Source organism: Mastigoproctus giganteus, chromosome 10 (genome assembly GCF_048544385.1).
Source record: "Mastigoproctus giganteus isolate SK-2022 chromosome 10, ASM4854438v1, whole genome shotgun sequence".
In the NCBI taxonomy this organism is placed as follows: domain Eukaryota; kingdom Metazoa; phylum Arthropoda; class Arachnida; order Uropygi; family Thelyphonidae; genus Mastigoproctus; species Mastigoproctus giganteus.
In genome coordinates this window covers 28573798-28591759 of record NC_143584.1, presented here as the reverse complement: position 1 = coordinate 28591759, position 17962 = coordinate 28573798, and the positions used below count along the sequence as shown (strand labels likewise).

The 17962-nt window shown below is 39.5% G+C and overlaps 1 protein-coding gene across 1 annotated transcript in view; it reads left to right on the top strand.

Moving 5' to 3' along the window:
- Der-1 (derlin 1) overlaps positions 1-17247 on the top strand; it is an 82077-nt gene extending 64830 nt beyond the window's left edge. The window contains exon 8 of the mRNA XM_090383992.1: positions 17000-17247. Coding sequence (XP_090240118.1) covers positions 17000-17117 — 118 coding nt within the window. The 3' untranslated portion in view covers positions 17118-17247. The remainder of the gene's footprint in view (positions 1-16999) is intronic.
- Positions 17248-17962: the final 715 nt, after the last annotated feature.

Below are 17962 nucleotides of genomic sequence, written 5' to 3'. Positions count from 1 at the left end.
GGCAACAAGATTAGTAAATGGAACAAAAGGTTGCTCTTACGAAGAAAGGCTTAAGTTTTGCCAATTACAGAGTCTGGAGACTAGGCACCGGCGAGGTGATCTGATAGAGGTGTATAGGGCTTTGAATGGTTTGAGCATGCTCAATGCCAATGGGATTCTTCATCTTTCTCAGAATAATCACCTGAGAGGGCATAAATTCAAATTGAGGAAGGACGGATGTCGGATAGATGTGCGGAAATTTGCCTTTGGCCAGCGGGTGGTTGGTTGGTGGAACCGACTTCCATCACTTGTTGTTGAAGTTGATAGCCTAAACAAATTTAAAGCTCAACTGGACAGGTATTTCGAACGAACGGAGGGGTGAAATGGGAGAGGGTTTTTTTTTTTTTTTTTTTTGGCTGATGCTGAATAAGCTTGCTTTCTTGCATCATATGCCTCTACTAATGCTAATGCTAATATTGTTAATGAAACTGTCATTAAAAGAAATAGCATGAGTGAGATGCATGACTGAATTTAAAATGTAAATAAGTACACATTCAAAACTTGATTGTAGTCATTCCATGTTTGCTTGAATCAGTGGCATATCCAGGTGTGTGGGGGGGCATGTCAACTAGGCTTTTGAGGGTTTTTTTTTTAGAATGCCCCCTGCTTTCTGTTTCTTTAATTTCAAATTTTTGGTTAAGGGGAGGCATATGCCCTCTCTGCACAACCCTGAATATACCCTTGGCTTGAATCTTATTAAATACCAGTTGCTCAGCATTCAGAGGTCAGAGATAACAGCGGCAAACACTACTGCATGTGCATTATTATTTGCACATACAAATAATGTTTACATGTGCTTATAGATGCCAGTAATGTTGGAAAGGGTTAACTTGTTCAACCTTGTCTTTCTGCCTCCCACCTCTATCTTTCAGTAACAGAAGACAGTTGTAGTGTGAGTATGTGTATGTATCTAAAGCATTTTGTTTGTTTCTTTTGTGTTTTGCTTAGCATTGTAATGTTAAAATATTTAAGCAGAAGCAAAGGAAGTGTCTGAATCCCCCTAAAAATATCTGCTACATATGTTTACCATTTACAAAAAAACTCTGAGGAAGAAAATCTGCAGCGTTACTGAACATGCATATTTTTTGTACTTTGGTTGCAAGATTGGGGATCAGATCAAAACATGGGCTCCACATGGGTGCTGTATTACCTGCACCACAAATCAGAGGATTGGTTAACTGAGAAAATTAAAAATGTCTTTTGCTGTTGCTATGGTGTAATGAGAACCATGCAACCATATTGACAATTGCTATTTCTGCATAACAAAAATATCAAGTATGTCCAGAAAAAGCAAGCACAGCATTACATATCCTAAAAAATCATTTGCAATAAAGCCTGTTCCATTTAATGAGAGCTTACCAATACCATATCCCCTAAAATCATGGGATAAAGGAATAGCAAGGATTCTTGCATTGCTGACTTTGGTAGATCGTCCACTTCAACAGATTACAATTACCAAACAGAAAATTATAATATGCCATGCTTAAGCAAAAAGAGTCGAGTGGCTTAGTTTGTGATTTAAACTTATCTAATGATCAAGCTGAATTCCTTAGTTCTATGTTAAAACAGTGGAAGTTTGTTTGTTATTTGGTTTTTAGGAGCATTAGCAACTAAGGCCATATTGCTCCGGGATATGCGGTAGTCATTCCCTGACCTTTCCGCATCCTCCGTATTTGGTGGTGACGGGTTCGAACCCCAGTCTAATCAAGAAGCGTGTACTACGCACTGCTACTCCTTCCCACCTGGCTACGGAGGCGCCTTGATGCAGGAAGTAAAATTACATTGTATCGAACATAGCTCAAAGCGTTTTCAAAATATTTCAGGCATTGAACACAATCATAATTAATGGCATATATTTATTTATGCCTCAAAATTACATTTAAAAGCAGTTTTGCTGCACAGTGGAAATGCATTCCCGTCAGTTCCTCCTTCATGTTGTTGGTTTGAAAGAAACATGAAAGTATGTCCAAAATACTGAGTGCAATAAAGTACCACAACTTTGCTTGGAATGTCTGTGGTGACCTTAAGTAAATTGGATTTCTCACTGGTATCCAGAGAGGTTTCATAAAATACTGTTTGTTTTTTATGTTTTTGAGAACAGTCATGAAACAGTAAAACATATTGTGCAGTAGTGGGGGGGAAAAGGAGGAATTTTTACCAGGGAGAAGTAATATAAAATATGTTCCTCTGGTTGAACCAAAACAGTTCTTCTTCACCTGCATATAAAGGTTGGATTAATGAAAAATTTTGTTAAGACTCTGGATAAAGAAGGAAGTGGATTCTGCTAAAGAATTTGTTTCCCAATTTAAGAGGTACAAAACTGAGAGAAGGAACTTTCATTGGGCTCTACAAATAAAACTCTTCATAGATCGTAGAAGCAAGCTGATGTGTCATTAAAATCAAAACCAGTCTTCAGAGATAATCTATATTAAACCAAGCTATAGTATACTGAACTAGCAACTTGGTGATTGCTTACAGCAGTTTTGGGTGGATTTCTTGGAAGAAGAAAAGATCATTATGAATCTCTGGTGTCAACTTTGCTGCAATGTTATAGTGCTGCAACTTTGCTGCAATGTTATAATGGAGGAGAAACTGTTGAAGATAAACACAAGAAAGGCACCCGGGGTGGATGGGATCTATCCAGTTATATTAAAGGAGGCAACAAAGGAAGTAAGCAAACCCTTAGCCATAATTATGAGAGCTTCCTTGGACTCAGGGGAGATACCCATAGACTGGAAATGTGCAAATGTGACCCCAATTCACAAAGGAGGATCAGAGGCTGACACAAGTAATTATAGACCTGTGAGCTTAACTTCTGTTCCAGGGAAATTAATGGAGGCACTGGTTAAAGAAGCACTGCAGGATCATTTAGACAAGACTTCAGTTATAGCTCGGACACAGCATGGTTTTGTTAAGGGGAAGTCTTGCCTGACCAATTTGATTGGATACTATGATGCAGTCACAAAAGAACTGGGTGCAGGGAATAGCTTTGATATTATATACTTGGATCTTAGAAAGGCTTTTGATACTGTTGCACATGGAAGACTGCTACACAAATTGGAGCAGTGTGACATTGGAGGCAAATTGCTGCTATGGATAAAGGGGTGGTTGAGGGGGAGAAGACAGAGAGTGGTGATCAATGGACACTGCTCATCGTGGACTAATGTTATTAGTGGAGTCCCTCAGGGCTCAGTGTTGGGTCCATTATTGTTTTCTGTATTTATAAATGATATTGATGATGGTATATCAAGCTTAATGTCCAAGTTTGCAGACGATACAAAGGTTGGCAGGGTTGTCAAGGACACTACTGACACTATGCTGCTGCAACAGGATCTGGAAAGGTTGAGCAGATGGGCCGAGAGGTGGCAAATGAAGTTTAACATTGACAAATGTAAAGTACTACACATGGGAAACAGCAACCCCAGAGCAACGTATCAACTCTGTGGTACTACACTGACAGTGGTAGAGAATGAAAGGGACTTGGGGGTGGTTGTGCAGGCAGATATGAAGTTCTCTGAGCTGTGCAGACGGGCTGCAAGAGTAGCTCATGGAGTATTGTCAATGATATACAGGAATTTTTCCAGCAGGGATAAGGAGGTGATTATTCCCTTGTATAAGGCAATGGTCAGGCCACACCTAGAGTACTGTATACAGGTCTGGAGGCCTCATTTCAAGAAGGATGTAGAGCTGCTGGAACGAGTACAGAGAAGGGCAACAAGATTAGTGATTGGAACAAAGGGGTGCTCTTACGAAGAAAGGCTTAAGTTTTGCAAATTACAGTGTCTGGAGACTAGGCGCCAGCGAGGTGATCTGATAGAGGTGTATAAAGCCTTGAATGGTTTGAGCATGCTCAATGCTGATGGGATTCTTCCTCTAGCTCAGAATAATCACCTGAGAGGGCATAAATTCAAATTGAGGAAAGACAGATGTAGGATAGACGTGCGGAAATTTGCCTTTAGCCAGCGGGTGGTTGGTTGGTGGAACACACTTCCATCCCTTGTAGTGGAGGTTGATAGCCTAAATAAGTTTAAGGCTCAGCTGGACAGGTATTTTGAATGAACAGAGGGGTGAAGTGGAAGTGGTTTTTTTTTTTTTTTTTGGCTGATGCTGCATAAGCTTGCTTTCTTGCATCAAATGCCTCTACTAATGCCAATGCTAAGATTTGAGGTGCCAAATGTGTTTAAATTCATTTTCTTCATTCCCATCTCATTTGTTTTCCTCAAAATTTGTGACACATGAGTGATGGGCAAAGGGAAAGCTTTCATCTGGTCATATCCATGATTGAAAAGGAGTGGAAGGTCACTGGTATTGTGATGGGAGATTACTGCTGGTTGCTTAAGAGAAAAAGCAAAATGGTCTATAAGAAAAACACTTAAAGTGGCAGCCATTTCTAAGGAAATAGATGTGTATTTAGTACATTATATGTTCGATTAAAATACTTTGAAATTAATAACACCCATTCTTGAGATATAGCATATTTATTATATTTGAAAGTGGTTGTTCATTAATTTACTAAAATTTCAGTACATATTTCAATGGAAACGTGATAGAGACATAATTTTTGTAGTTTTGGAATGAGCAAGTCAGTTTCCTTTGTAATATATGTAATTTTTGCTCTAGAGGTATTTAAATTTTCTTGTTGTTGGGAAGTGTAATTAATTAATGCTATGATTAATAGTTATGTATTAAGAGTTACAAAATCTTGTTTTTTGCGAATAGGATGATTGAGCACTAAAATGTTTAGATATCACAATGTCGGTGCAAAGATATACCCCTAGAACTAAGTTCCAGTCAACCCTTCCCTATCTCTTCCATCATACAGTATGATTGATGACTTTTGAGGTTATGATGAACGTCGTGGCGAGATCCAATATTCCTTACATTTCGAGGGTACAGCTCTAAAACGGTTTTCGCAGGCCGGCCACTAGTTAGTACACCGGACCGGACCTATTGGTAACTCTCTAGGAGGCTTCCAGATCAGCTAGTGTATAATCTTGCTACCTCTACTCTGCCAGATAGTGACTGGAGGGAGTCCGAGTAGTGTGTATGCGGGGAGCATTGTCGAGGCCACGTTATGTCAAGGATCTGGGTATATTCTTACCACATGTACGCCATATCCAAAAATTTCATTACTTCATACAGCATGTCCCACCCACTTTTTCTTACTATTGAATACACCATGAATTGTCAAACTAATAGAGCAAGCTTATCTGCGAAAAGATCTAAACCTCCCAAGGACTTCCTAATTCATTTCACAAATATACGTGGTCTCAATTCTAATCTCAACGATGTCCATTTCCACTTGCAGTCTGCCAAACCTCATGTACTTTTTCTGACAGAATCTCAGTTATCGGTTGATTGGACCACTGTTCATCTCAGTTGCCCAAATTATTCGCTGTATGATTCCTTTCGCCTCAAAGGTGGTACTTGTGCATATGTCCGTTCTGATATTCCCTGTCAGAGACTTGGCAATTTGGAATCTCCTCTCTTTGATCTTCTCTGGCTTAAAATCTCTCTACCTCATTGTGTCAAATTCATCTGTTGTCTCTACCGTTCTCCCAACTCGACTAATCACTTGGAGCTCTTTGACTTCCTCTCGTTGCAACTTGACTTTCTCCAGTCCAACTCTCCTAACAGTGAGGAAATTTTCCTTGGTGATTTTAATGTTCACAACCCCAGCTGGCTTCCGTTTTCTAGTCACACCGACCCAGCAGGTCGAGATGCTGAGGCTTTTGCAATTACTAATGACCTAGCACAGATTGTTCATTTACCTACAAGAATACCAGACAATCCTAATCATACAGCCAATACGCTCGATCTTTTTCTCACAAACAACCCTTCTAAGTACACGGTCGAAGTGAGAGGTCCTTTAGGCACTTCAGATCACAACTTGGTGATTGTCTCTTCTCCAATGGAACCTTTATCTCACGGCTATTCCCAACCTTGTGTTGTTTGGCATTACAAGAATGCAAAATGGGATGACCTGCGAGACTTCTTTTCTTCTTTTCCTTGGTCGGATTACTGTTTCAAAACTTCTGATGTCAACGTTTGCTCAGATCGTTTTAGTGAAATTATTCTTGCAGGAATGGAATCCTTTATCCCACACTCCACTTTAAAATCTCATCCTTTAAATAAACCTTGGTTTTCCAATAAATATGCTAAGGCTGTTCAAGAAAAGAATATTGCATATCGTAATTGGCTTGTTTCTAATTCTTCAGTTTCATTTTCTGCCTACACCAAAGCTCGCAACAATTGTAAAGCAGTTATTAATCAGTCCAAACTAGAGTTTGAATAGGCTAAGAGTAGAAAACTTGCTTCTTGCCCTAATGGTAGCCGAGCATTCTGGTCTCTTGCCAAAGCTATTGGCCGCAACTTTTGCCCATATCTGCTCCCACCTCTGTCCAAACCAGATGGTTCTGTTGTTACTTCAGCCAATGATAAAGCTGACCTGCTAGCATCCCATTTTTCTTCCAGCTCATGTATTAATGATCTTGCTAAAACACCACCCACCATTCCCAACACACTCCATTGAATGCCTCCTGTGGTCTTCCGTCAAAAGGATATCAGAAGGATTTTGATGAATCTCGATGCTAAGAAAGCTCCAGGTCCTGATGGTATTTCTCCACTTGTTCTCAAAACCTGTGCTCCTGAACTTACTCCTATTCTTTGCTGCCTTTTTTTCACTTTCTTATTCTAAAGGTGTTTTTCCTTCTGCTCGGAAATTTGCTCATATCCAGCCAGTTCCTAAAAAGGGTGACAAATCCGTCCCATTGCAATTACTTCTACTCTTTCTAAAGTAATGGAGAAATCAATTAACCGCCAACTCTTAAACTACCTAGAAACCTTCCGTCTGATCAACGATCACCAGTATGGATTCTGTCAGTGTCGATCCACTGGTTATATTCTGGCTTATGTTACACATTTATGGACTAATTCAATGGAAAGGTTCGGTGTAGTTGATCTTGACATCTCAAAGGCTTTTGATCGCGTTTGGCATAAAGGTCTTCTAAACAAGCTTCCATCTTATGGTTTGCCAACTGTTTTTAGTAATTGGTTATCCAGTTTTCCTCTCTGATCGGTCACTGAGGGTGATGGTTGATGACTCTCTGTCTTCTAACTTCTCCACTAATGCCAGTGTCCCCCAAGGTTCAGTTCTTTTCCTCTTGTATATCAATGACCTTCTTCCATTGACTGGAAATCCTATCCATAGTTTTGCCGATGATAGCACATTGCATTCAACTTTCCATTTTGAGAAACCTTGTCCTGCTCAATCAGCTTCAACTTCTCGAAAATCTGCTACCAATTCCTTAAATGCCGATCTTCAGGTAATTCTCCAGTGGGGCAAAGACAACTTAGTTGATTTCAACCCTTCTAAAACTCAGTCTTGTCTTATATCTCGCAAAAAGGATTCTTCTGCTCCTATGCTTATCTTTAGTGACACCCCGGTTTCTCGGCAAAATGATATATCTCTTTTGGGGATTACCCTGACTTCTAATCTCTCTTGGCACAAGCACATTACAAATATTGCTTCCTCTGCATCTAAAAAGCTTGGTTTTCTCTTTCGCTCTCGGCGTTACTTTTCTTCCAAACAGCTGCTCACTCTGTATAAATCGCAAATCTGCCCTGCCATGGAATATTGTTCCCACATCTGAGGTGGTGCCCCCAAAACCTCTCTCAGGCTCCTTGATTCCATTCAGAAGCGGGCAGTTAGGTTATCTCTAACAGTCTCTCTCCACTTGCTGTCTCATAGACGCACTGTTTCTGCTGCATGCCTCTTCTACAGATACTTCCATGGGCACTGTTCTTCTAAATTGGCTTCTATAATTCCCGCTCTCTCTTTCAAAACAGTCCGAACACGTGCCGCCACCAGCCTACATCCGTTTACTGTCCAACTTCAAACCCACAGAACCAACTTTTCATCTTCCTCATTTATTCATTCAATTGCCGTTTTCTGGAACAACCTTCCTTCATACGTATTTCCTGAAAATTACAATCTACAGAAGTTCAAGTCCAGTGTCAACAAATATCTTCTTTCGTCTTCTCAATCTCCAACCCAAGCACGGTACTAAGTGCTATAGGTTCTAATACCTCTCGTGTTTGGGGTCCACATAAAAAAAAAAAAAGTATTCATATTAATATTTGTATTCAATTTTTTGCATATTAGCTTTGTCTCACTAAAGCAATACAAAACTAGATATCTTGTCAAAATATCTAATTTTGTATTGCTTTTCTTGAGACAAATCTAATATGCAAAAAATTGAATACAAATGTTAATGTGTATACTTGGGGTATATTGTGGGAACTGGGGTTTTCTGTGTTTCATTTTTCTTTAAATAACTATATGTTTATTTACCCTTTGTACTTTGGAACCCAACTAGGTAGTTGTTATAATTTTTCAAAGGAGAACAACTGGTGCCTCACTTCTCCAAAGCCGTCAAGCTATCTGACTGCTCAACTATTTATTTTTAACCTTTTCTTGTATCAGAAGATTCCCGATTATGAGGTTTTCTTTTGTTTTCCCCAACCAGGATAATCCTCGATGTATTTTTCTTAGGGTAGTGCGAACTTCTCTTGAATAAGGAGACATATTCAGTATTGTAACGCTGACCGGGCTAGCCGGGTGTGTAAAGTGCCTGCCTGGCAACCCAAAGGTCGCGGGTTCGAATCCTGCCTCGGGCTTGGATCCAAGTACTGTAAAAACCTTGGGAGGTGCATTATGGCCACAGAAGCCGATGCGCCAACAACTACCAAAAAAAAAAAAAAAAAAAAAAAGCAGTATTGTAACCATGACAGAGATTTATTTTCAGTATCAAAATTTAAACATAATATTACAGCATTCTAAGTAAAATGTACAAATATCTTTACCACTTTCCTTTTCAAAATATGTGCGCATAAATCGCTACCTCAAATAAAGAAAATCAATGCTCCTGTACCAAATATCTTTTCGGTCCTTCAACACACGCATGGGTCGGAAAACTGCTGGCTTGGGGGAATACACAGAGAAAAAAAAGATTAACCGTAGCCGCTGGCAGAGGTGAAAGTGATTCTTGCACTGCTTCTATTGGAATCAGCAGCAGCCAGGAAAACAAGGTACATGTATACTTGTGTGTACACCAATGCTAGGAGTTTGGAAAATAAATTTGATGAATTTGAGGAGTTGGTGAAAACATCAAAGGCAGATATCGTTGGGATACCAGAGACCTGGTGTCACACAGATATAAGGAATGCAGAAATGGAATTTGGGGAGTGCAATGTGTACAGAAAGGATAGACGGGATAGGAAGGGAGGAAGGTTATGCTATTAGTTAAGAAACACATAAAATCCAAGGAAGTGCAGCCAATCGACATGGCTGGACAGCGCAGTGTCGAGTCATTTTGGTGTGACATAAGCACTGGGAAATCAAAATTTAGAGTAGGAGTGTGTTATGGGCCTAATGACTCTGATGAGTATAATAAACAGCTGTACAGAGAAATAGAGTGGGCCTGTAAATCAGAGTGTCTTATAATAACAGATTTTAATTTCCCGGATATTGACCTGCAATTTGTGGGGTGGTCATTCACACGTAGATTTATCTAATTATCACAGTGATTCTTCAGGCATTAAGAATCTGCAGATAAAAGGAACCACTAGGTAGTAGTGATCACAGGGTGCTGATGTGGGATTTACTCAGAGGGGTAACTACTATCAGGGGTAAAGGGAAGGGTTTTTGCTTTCGTAAAGGTGACTGCGGTGATCTGAGACAGTATTCAAATTCTATACAGTGGGACCAACTGATGATGTTACCAACAGCAAATTCAAAATAGGAATATTTACCAACTAAGAAATATTGTCGAAGACCTAAAGGGATATCAGATGAACTAATGACACGGCAGAGAAGAAAAATGCATGAGATACATACACTGAGTGATCACTGAATTATGCCCTCGGTACAGTAGCTCTCCGACATGGCATTGATTCAACAAGGTATCGGAAGCATTTGGGAGGTGTGTAATGTGGATAGCAATGCAGGTATGGAGGTAATTGCTGTATCCAGGCACCTGGTATGCCTTTCCCTAGTGTCCCACAAGTGCTCTATGGGATTGATATCAGGGGTGTTCGGAAGCCAAACGATATGCTGGGCGTCAGAACTGTGTTCCTCAAACCATTACAATGTGCCGAGGCATTGGGCACATCAAGTGCCCAATGCCTCGGCACATTGTAATCTTGGAAGACACCATCGCCAATCGGGAAAAAGTGTAACATAGTGGGGTGTACACAGTCAGCAAGCAGTTGACAATAGCAGAGACCAGTGATACTTTGTTCCACATGCACCAGGGGTACAAGTTCCTGCCAGTGAAACATGTCCCACACCATACAACTGCCTCCACCGGCCAGCACTTTTGATAACACCATTTTGTTGATGCCAAATCCGTACACGACCATCCACTGTGTGGAGTAAATAATGCGACTCATCTGACCAGCACACCTCCTTCCAGTCTTCTAACTTCCAACTTGCATTCTCTTTGCACCACGCGAGTCTTTTACACCGATGAACTTTGGTTAGGAGAGGATGCTGTAGGGGTCGTCTGCTGGTATAGCCCATACATGCGAGTGTGTAATGCATGGTCATGCCAGATATCGTTCCAGGATGGCCCATATTGTATTGGTTAGTGAACTCTTGAATAGTGCTGCGCATTAAAGTCCGATAAATCCTTCTTTTCACTCATCATGCTCGAAATTTTACTACCTATTGAACCACTGACACCTTATCTATGCTACATAGGTTGACTAACTGCGCATTCTCGTACCTCCTAAACGGGCTGCATTCAGTTTTCGTAGGGTTGGTCATAATTCAGTGATTATTCAGTGTATAAATTAATAGGTAACGCAGAAGCCTGTGATAGATATAAGCTGGTCTGTAACCAAGTCACAAAGGAGGTTAGGCAGATTACGAGAAATATTTGGCAAAGAATGCAAAGAAAAACAGCAAAGAGTTCTTTACTTATGTAAACTCTAGAAGAAAGAGGATGAATCAGATTGGTCCATTCGATATCGATGGTTCAACTGCTGATGATCCTGCTCAGGTAGCTAACAAACTAAATGAGAATTTTGCATCTACATTTACACAGGAGGAGTTATTCAAGGAGGGAAATGCCAGAGGTGAATTAAACTCTGGCAGTGAGCTAGATGATTTTGTAATAAATGAGAGCAAAGTGGAGGAGAAATTGTTGAAGATAAACATAAGAAAGGCATCTGGATTGGATGGGATCTATCCAGTTTTATTAAAGGAGGCACCAAAGGAAGTAAGCAACCCCTTAGCTTAGCCATAATTATTAGCATTAGCATTAATAGAGGCATACGATGCAAGAAAGCATGCTCATGCAACATCAGCCAAAAAAAAAAAAAAAAAAACCCTCCCATTTCATCCCTCCATTCTTTCCAAATGCCTGTCCAACTCAGCCTTAAATTTAATTAGGCTATCAACTTCCACATAAAAAGATGGAAGACTGTTCTGCCCATCAACTACCCATGGGCTAAAGCCAATTTTCCGCACATCTATTCTGCAACTGGCTTTCCTCAATTTGAATCTGTGTCCCCTCAGGTTCTTAATCTGAGCAAAAGGAAGAATCCCATCAGCATTCAGCTTGCTCAACCCATTCAAGGCCTTGTACAGCTCAATCAGATCACCTTGCAGGTGCCTACGCTCCAGGCACTGCAAATTGCAGAACTTAAGCCTTTCTTGGTAAGAGCACCCGTTTGTCCCCCTCACCAATCTTGTTGCCCTTCTTTGTACACATTTTAGCAACTCTACATCCTTCCTGACATGAGATCCGAGACCTGTATACAAGACTCTAGGTGTGGCCCGACCACTGCCTTGTATAACAGGATAATGACCTCCCTGTCTCTGCTAGCAAAATTCCTATATATCATTGACAAGACTCCGTGACCTGCCCTGGCAGCCCCTCTGCACTGCTCAGCAAACTTCATATTTCACTGCACAATTACCCCCAGCTCTTTTTCACTTTCCACTTCCCTGAGTGTAGCACCACACAGTTGGTTCGTTTCTCTTCAGTTATTGTTACCCATATGCGGTACTTTGCATTTGTCAATATTAAACTTCAGTTGCTACTTTTCAGCCCATTTCCCCAACTTATCTAGATCCAGTTGGAGTAACATACTGTCTTTACTATCGTTAACAACCCTGCCAACCTTTGTAATCATCTGCAAACTTGAACATTAAACTTGACATACCTTCATCAATATCATTGATAAATAAACAAAACAGCAGTGGGCAAACACTGAACCCTGGGGAACTCCACTAATAAAATTAGTCCACGAAGAGAAATGTCCATTGATTACAACTCTCTGTCGTCTCCCACTCAACCATCTCTTTATCCATTGTACCAACTTAACTTTAATGCCATACCTCTCCGATTTGTACAGCACTCTTCCATGTGCAACAGTATCCAAAGCTTTCCTGAAATCCAAGTACAGTCAGTCCTCGTATAACACGTGTTTACACTACACAAATTCGATCATACACGATTTATAAATAGGGACACAATATCTTATATAACACGAACTGAATTCGCTTAGGCATGATTTGCCTTTGCATTTACAAGAAATGGCAGTCGAACGCAGAATCACCCCAACCGAGCGCAACACGATAGAAATGAAGAGAAGATTTTGAAAATGTATTTATGTTTTTAATATCAGTGAAGGGGAAACACATTTCACCATATTAACGTAAAAACCAACACAATTCCAGCAATTGGTATAATTGCAAATGCAATTAAATCGAGTTTACTACCAGATTATAACAGATACCACTAGCAGAAACGCAACTGGAAATTGTTTTTGTTTTATTGTAGTAAACCCTAGAAATGTGCTTTAGTAAAATGTGAGGTGTTAATAGTGTATCTCTGCCGTTACGGTGTTGTTTATTCAGTTGCTACAATCACGCAGCTTTGTGTATCAAGCGTGCCTCCTCGTTTTGTAATTGTGCTTTATTCACTAAAAATGAGTAAACTATTTAAAAGGTGTGAAAAGGAAGCATCCTGGTGAAGACACTGCAGATTCAGAGAGAAAAAGAAAAGCAATATCAATAAACAGAGGCAGACTGGGTCAAAAATTCTTACCTGGGAAAATTTGTAGTGGCCTCATACTAGCGTTTATGGCCAAAATCACACCGGTCTCCGGCCCACCTGGGTTTCTCCGGTAAGGCTTATGGCCAGTCCGCCTCTGTCGATAGAGAAAAAATCTGAAATCGTGAAACGCTTTGAGCGAAATGAAAAACCATGTCATATTGCACGTGCCACAGGCCTAAATGAGGCAACGCCGAGAATTACAAAGAATGCGGAGAAAATAAAAACAACTTTCATTGCAGGAACAACTCAAAGTGTAATTAAAATCCATTAGATTAAGACAAAGAATTGGAAGAGATGGAATGGCTGTCATCTGTTTGGATAGAAAATCAAACAAAAAACAAGTTTTCTTATGATAGAAGCAAAATCATTAGCAATAGTTTATTACGTAATAGTCGTAATACAACACTTACGTATTTTATTAATTATTTATTTTGTTTGGTAATGTTTTCATTACAATCTTCGGTGGTTGGCACCTAACCCTATTTTTCCCATAGGGCCTGTTGTTTATATTGCATGATTTTGCATTGCATGAGGGTTTCTAGGAACACAACTATCGTGCTCTACGAGGACTGACTGTATATGATATCAAAATTATTTTTTGCATCCAGTTCCTTTGTGACCACATCATAGTATCCAATCAAATTGATCAGACAAGACCTCCATTTAGCAAACCCATGCTGTCTTAACTATTACTGCAGACTTGTCTAACAATGCTTCTTTAACCAGTGATTCCATTATTTTCCCTGGAACACAAGTTAAACTAACAGGTCTATTGTTACCTGTGTCACTTTTTGATGAACCCCCTTTCTGAATTGGTGCACACCCCCAGTCCATGGGGACCTTCCCTGAGTCCAAGGAAGCTCTTATAATTATGACTAAGGGTTTGCTTACTTCCTTTGCTGCCTCCTTTAATGTAACTGGATTGATCCCATCCACACCAGGTTCCTTTTTTATGTTTAACTTCAACAATTTCTCCTCCACTTTGCTCTCAGTTAGAGTTTGATAAACTTCTAGCACTCCTCTCATTGAACAACTCCTCATGTGTGAAAATACTCATTCAGTTTATCATCTACCTGAGCATGATCATCAATAGTTGACCCATCTATGTTAAGTGGTCCAATCTGATTCATCCCTTTCCTTCTAGAGTTATCATAAGTAAAGAACTCTTTGCTGTTTTTCTTTGCATCCTTTGCCCAAGATTTCTCGTACTCTGCCTTTGCCTGCCTAACCTCGTTAAGATTTGATTACAAACTAGTTTATATCTGCCATAGGCTTCTGTGTCGCCTGATAATTTATGTGCATCCCATACATTTTTCTTCTCTGCCACAAGCCTCATTAGTTCATCTGACATCCATTTAGGCTTAAACCCTGAACAGTATTTCTGAGTTGGAATGAAAAGCTTAGTATCCTCCAAAATTAAGTCCCTGAAGGTTTCCATTTAGAATTCAACATTAGTAGCATCATCAGTTGATCCTACTGTACAAATTTAAAAACTGTCTGAGACCCTTGTAGTCACCTTTATGAAAGCAAAAGCACTTCCCTTTAGCCTTGATGGCCTTGATGGAATTACTTACATCTTTAAGTAATTCCCACATCAGTACATTTTGATTACTGTCATCCAGTGGTTCCTTTATCTGCAAATTCTTAATGCATGAATAATCACTGCTGGTAATCAGATCAAGAATATTACTCCCTCTAGTTGCCTCCTGAACATGCTGCTGTAGAAAGCAATCATCCAATAAATCCACAAAAGCCTTGCTAGTGTGTGAGTGACCAAGCCACAAATTCCAGTCAATCTCTGGGAAATTAAAAATTCCCCATTATAAGACACTCTGATTTACTGACCCACTCTATTTCTCTCATTATACTCATCAGATTCATTAGGCCTATAGCACACATACTCTCATTTTTCCTTTACCAGTGCTTTTGTCACACCAGACTCAACATTGCATTGTCCACCATCATCAATTGGATGCACTTACTTAGATTTTGTGTTTCTTAATTAACATCATAACCCCTCCTTCCTTCCTGTCCTGTCTATCCTTTCTGTACACATTGTACTCCCCAAATTCCAATTCTGCACTGCTTATGTCTGTGTGGCACCAATTCTCTGATATCCCAACAATATCTCCTTTCATGTCTTGACTAGCACTTCATGCTCACCAAATTAACTATAGCAGCCACTGTTAATCTTTTAGTCTGTGTATCCTGCCAAGCTAGCAGTTTTCCTATCCACCTAACACTGCCTTGATAGCATCAGCAAATATTCTTGCACTCTTTCTATTTAAGTGGACCCCATCCCTGTAGAAACAGTCTCTCCTGTCAACAAGCACAGACCAAGCTGAAAAAATATTCTACCCCTTGAGCCTTGCACTATCTCTTCATGGCTGAATTGATCGACAAGGCTCTCATCATATACTCCCCTCCTATCATGTGTGGGCAGAATTGCAGACTAGTTTATATCTGCCATATGCTCTGGAACATTCTTCTGGCCATCCATTTAGACTTCTCACTTTATAGCAACTCTCTGCACTTTACACCTAAGTACTTGCACTTCTCATAACATTTTCTTAACTTTCCCATAATCTTTACTTTTAATTGCCCACTGAACTGCTCCAAAGCCCTTTCTCACCCCCTTCCAAAATATTTTTCCTCATCCCTTCACATCACCCCTTCCAAAATATTTTTCCTCATCCCTTCACATCACTTCCATCCTCTCTCTGAATTGCTCCACATTTCTCCTTTTTGTTCTCCCTCTCCCTTCTCTTTTCATGACCATCACCATCAATTTCTCTTTCTGAATCTCTTTTCTTATTCACTCTCGGGTCTCAATTTTTGTCCTTAACATGTCCTGTATGGACTAGCCACAATTCTCCAGAAGTACAAAGCATCAGTACGGAGGTGCTTCTTAAGGCAACTTTTCTTAACAGCCATCTTTAATCCCTTAATCCTTTTTGCTATGCCCTTTGCCAGACCTAGGCCACCTTTCCGTTTAAAACTGCATCACAGGGTTGGTCACTTTGTACTTACCCTAAGCTTAAATTATCTTCCATTACCCTGAAGTACACATAATTTTTGCGGCATTTTTCCTCCGTGGTCAATTCTAAACTATCCATCCTTTTATATGCACCGTACCATGATTTATCCTAAGTCAACCACTTGCTGGCTTTAATGAGCAATCTGAGAACGGTTCCTTTTTTTCCATCCGACTTATCCGATCAGCCATTACCTGTATACAGAACTATGATATTTACAAATAAACAGAACATTCTCCTACTGAAACACTTCAGTTGTTCCATTCTTACTTGTACTGGATCCAATTGATTGTACTAATCTGCATTCTACTTCTTCAGACAAATACCTGTAGAAACTTTATATACGCCAGCCGTTAGCCTAAACCTATCTGATTAAAATAATTAATTCCAAAGACAAAAATTTATTATTTTTTAAACTTGTTTGTTATTGTTATTTGGTTTTTAGGAGCATTAGCAACTAAGGCCATATTGCTCCAGGATATGTGGTGGTCATTCCCTGACCTTTCCTCATCCTCCGTATTTGGTGGTGACGGGCTCGAACCCCAGTCTAATCAAGAAGCGTGTGCTACGCACTGCTGCTCCTTCCCACCTGGCTACGGAGGCACCTTTTAGACTTGCAAGATAGGTATCTTACAATATATCTTTACACTTACATACACTTTTCATTAAATAAAGAAAATATAAAGTTGAGAAAACAAAATCTGTGAATGCAGTGTTTGTGTGTTTACTTATTTTAATTAAAATCACTTAATTATCAAAAATCCTGATTTTTGTATTACTTTTGTTTTTATGTAATAGATACCGGTACTTTCCTAATAGTGGTGGTTTCTTTGGTCAACCACCAGCATTTGGCCGAGCACAGCCTGAACAAGGAAGCCATAACTGGGGACGAGGATTTGTTCTTGGAGGCACTTAGCCATAAAAGTTGTAAACTCAGTTCAGAAAAAGTTATGTATAATTAATGAAAATGTAAAAAAAAAAAATCATTCTGTTAAATATGTCTATTAATGTCCTGAAAGTTTCATATGAAAATATCATTCAGAAAAATGTCCAAGTTAGATAATAAATTATTTTATAATTATATTTATGTGAATTTTATAAAGCTTACAGTAAAAGCACATCACCTGTTAGTACATCTTGCTTTGCATTAGCCACATTAAGAAATTTTTTGAATAGTATCTGAATAAAACTTATTTCAAAAACTCCCTTGTTTTAGGGCTGGCTTATGCCAGCCCTAAAACAAGGGAGATCAAGCCAGTGCACAAAAATGCATGGCCCAAAGTGTTCACACTGAATGTAAAAGGAAATTTATTGTTATTTTATTAATGCTATGCAAGCTATGCATTTTATTAATGCTATTAATGCTATTAATGCTATGCATTTTATTAATGCTATGCATTCTTCTGGCCATCCATTTAGACTTCTCACTTTATAGCAACTCTCTGCACTTTACACCTAAGTACTTGCACTTCTCATAACATTTTCTTAACTTTCCCATAATCTTTACTTTTAATTGCCCACTGAACTGCTCCAAAGCCCTTTCTCACCCCCTTCCAAAATATTTTTCCTCATCCCTTCACATCACCCCTTCCAAAATATTTTTCCTCATCCCTTCACATCACTTCCATCCTCTCTCTGAATTGCTCCACATTTCTCCTTTTTGTTCTCCCTCTCCCTTCTCTTTTCATGACCATCACCATCAATTTCTCTTTCTGAATCTCTTTTCTTATTCACTCTCGGGTCTCAATTTTTGTCCTTAAC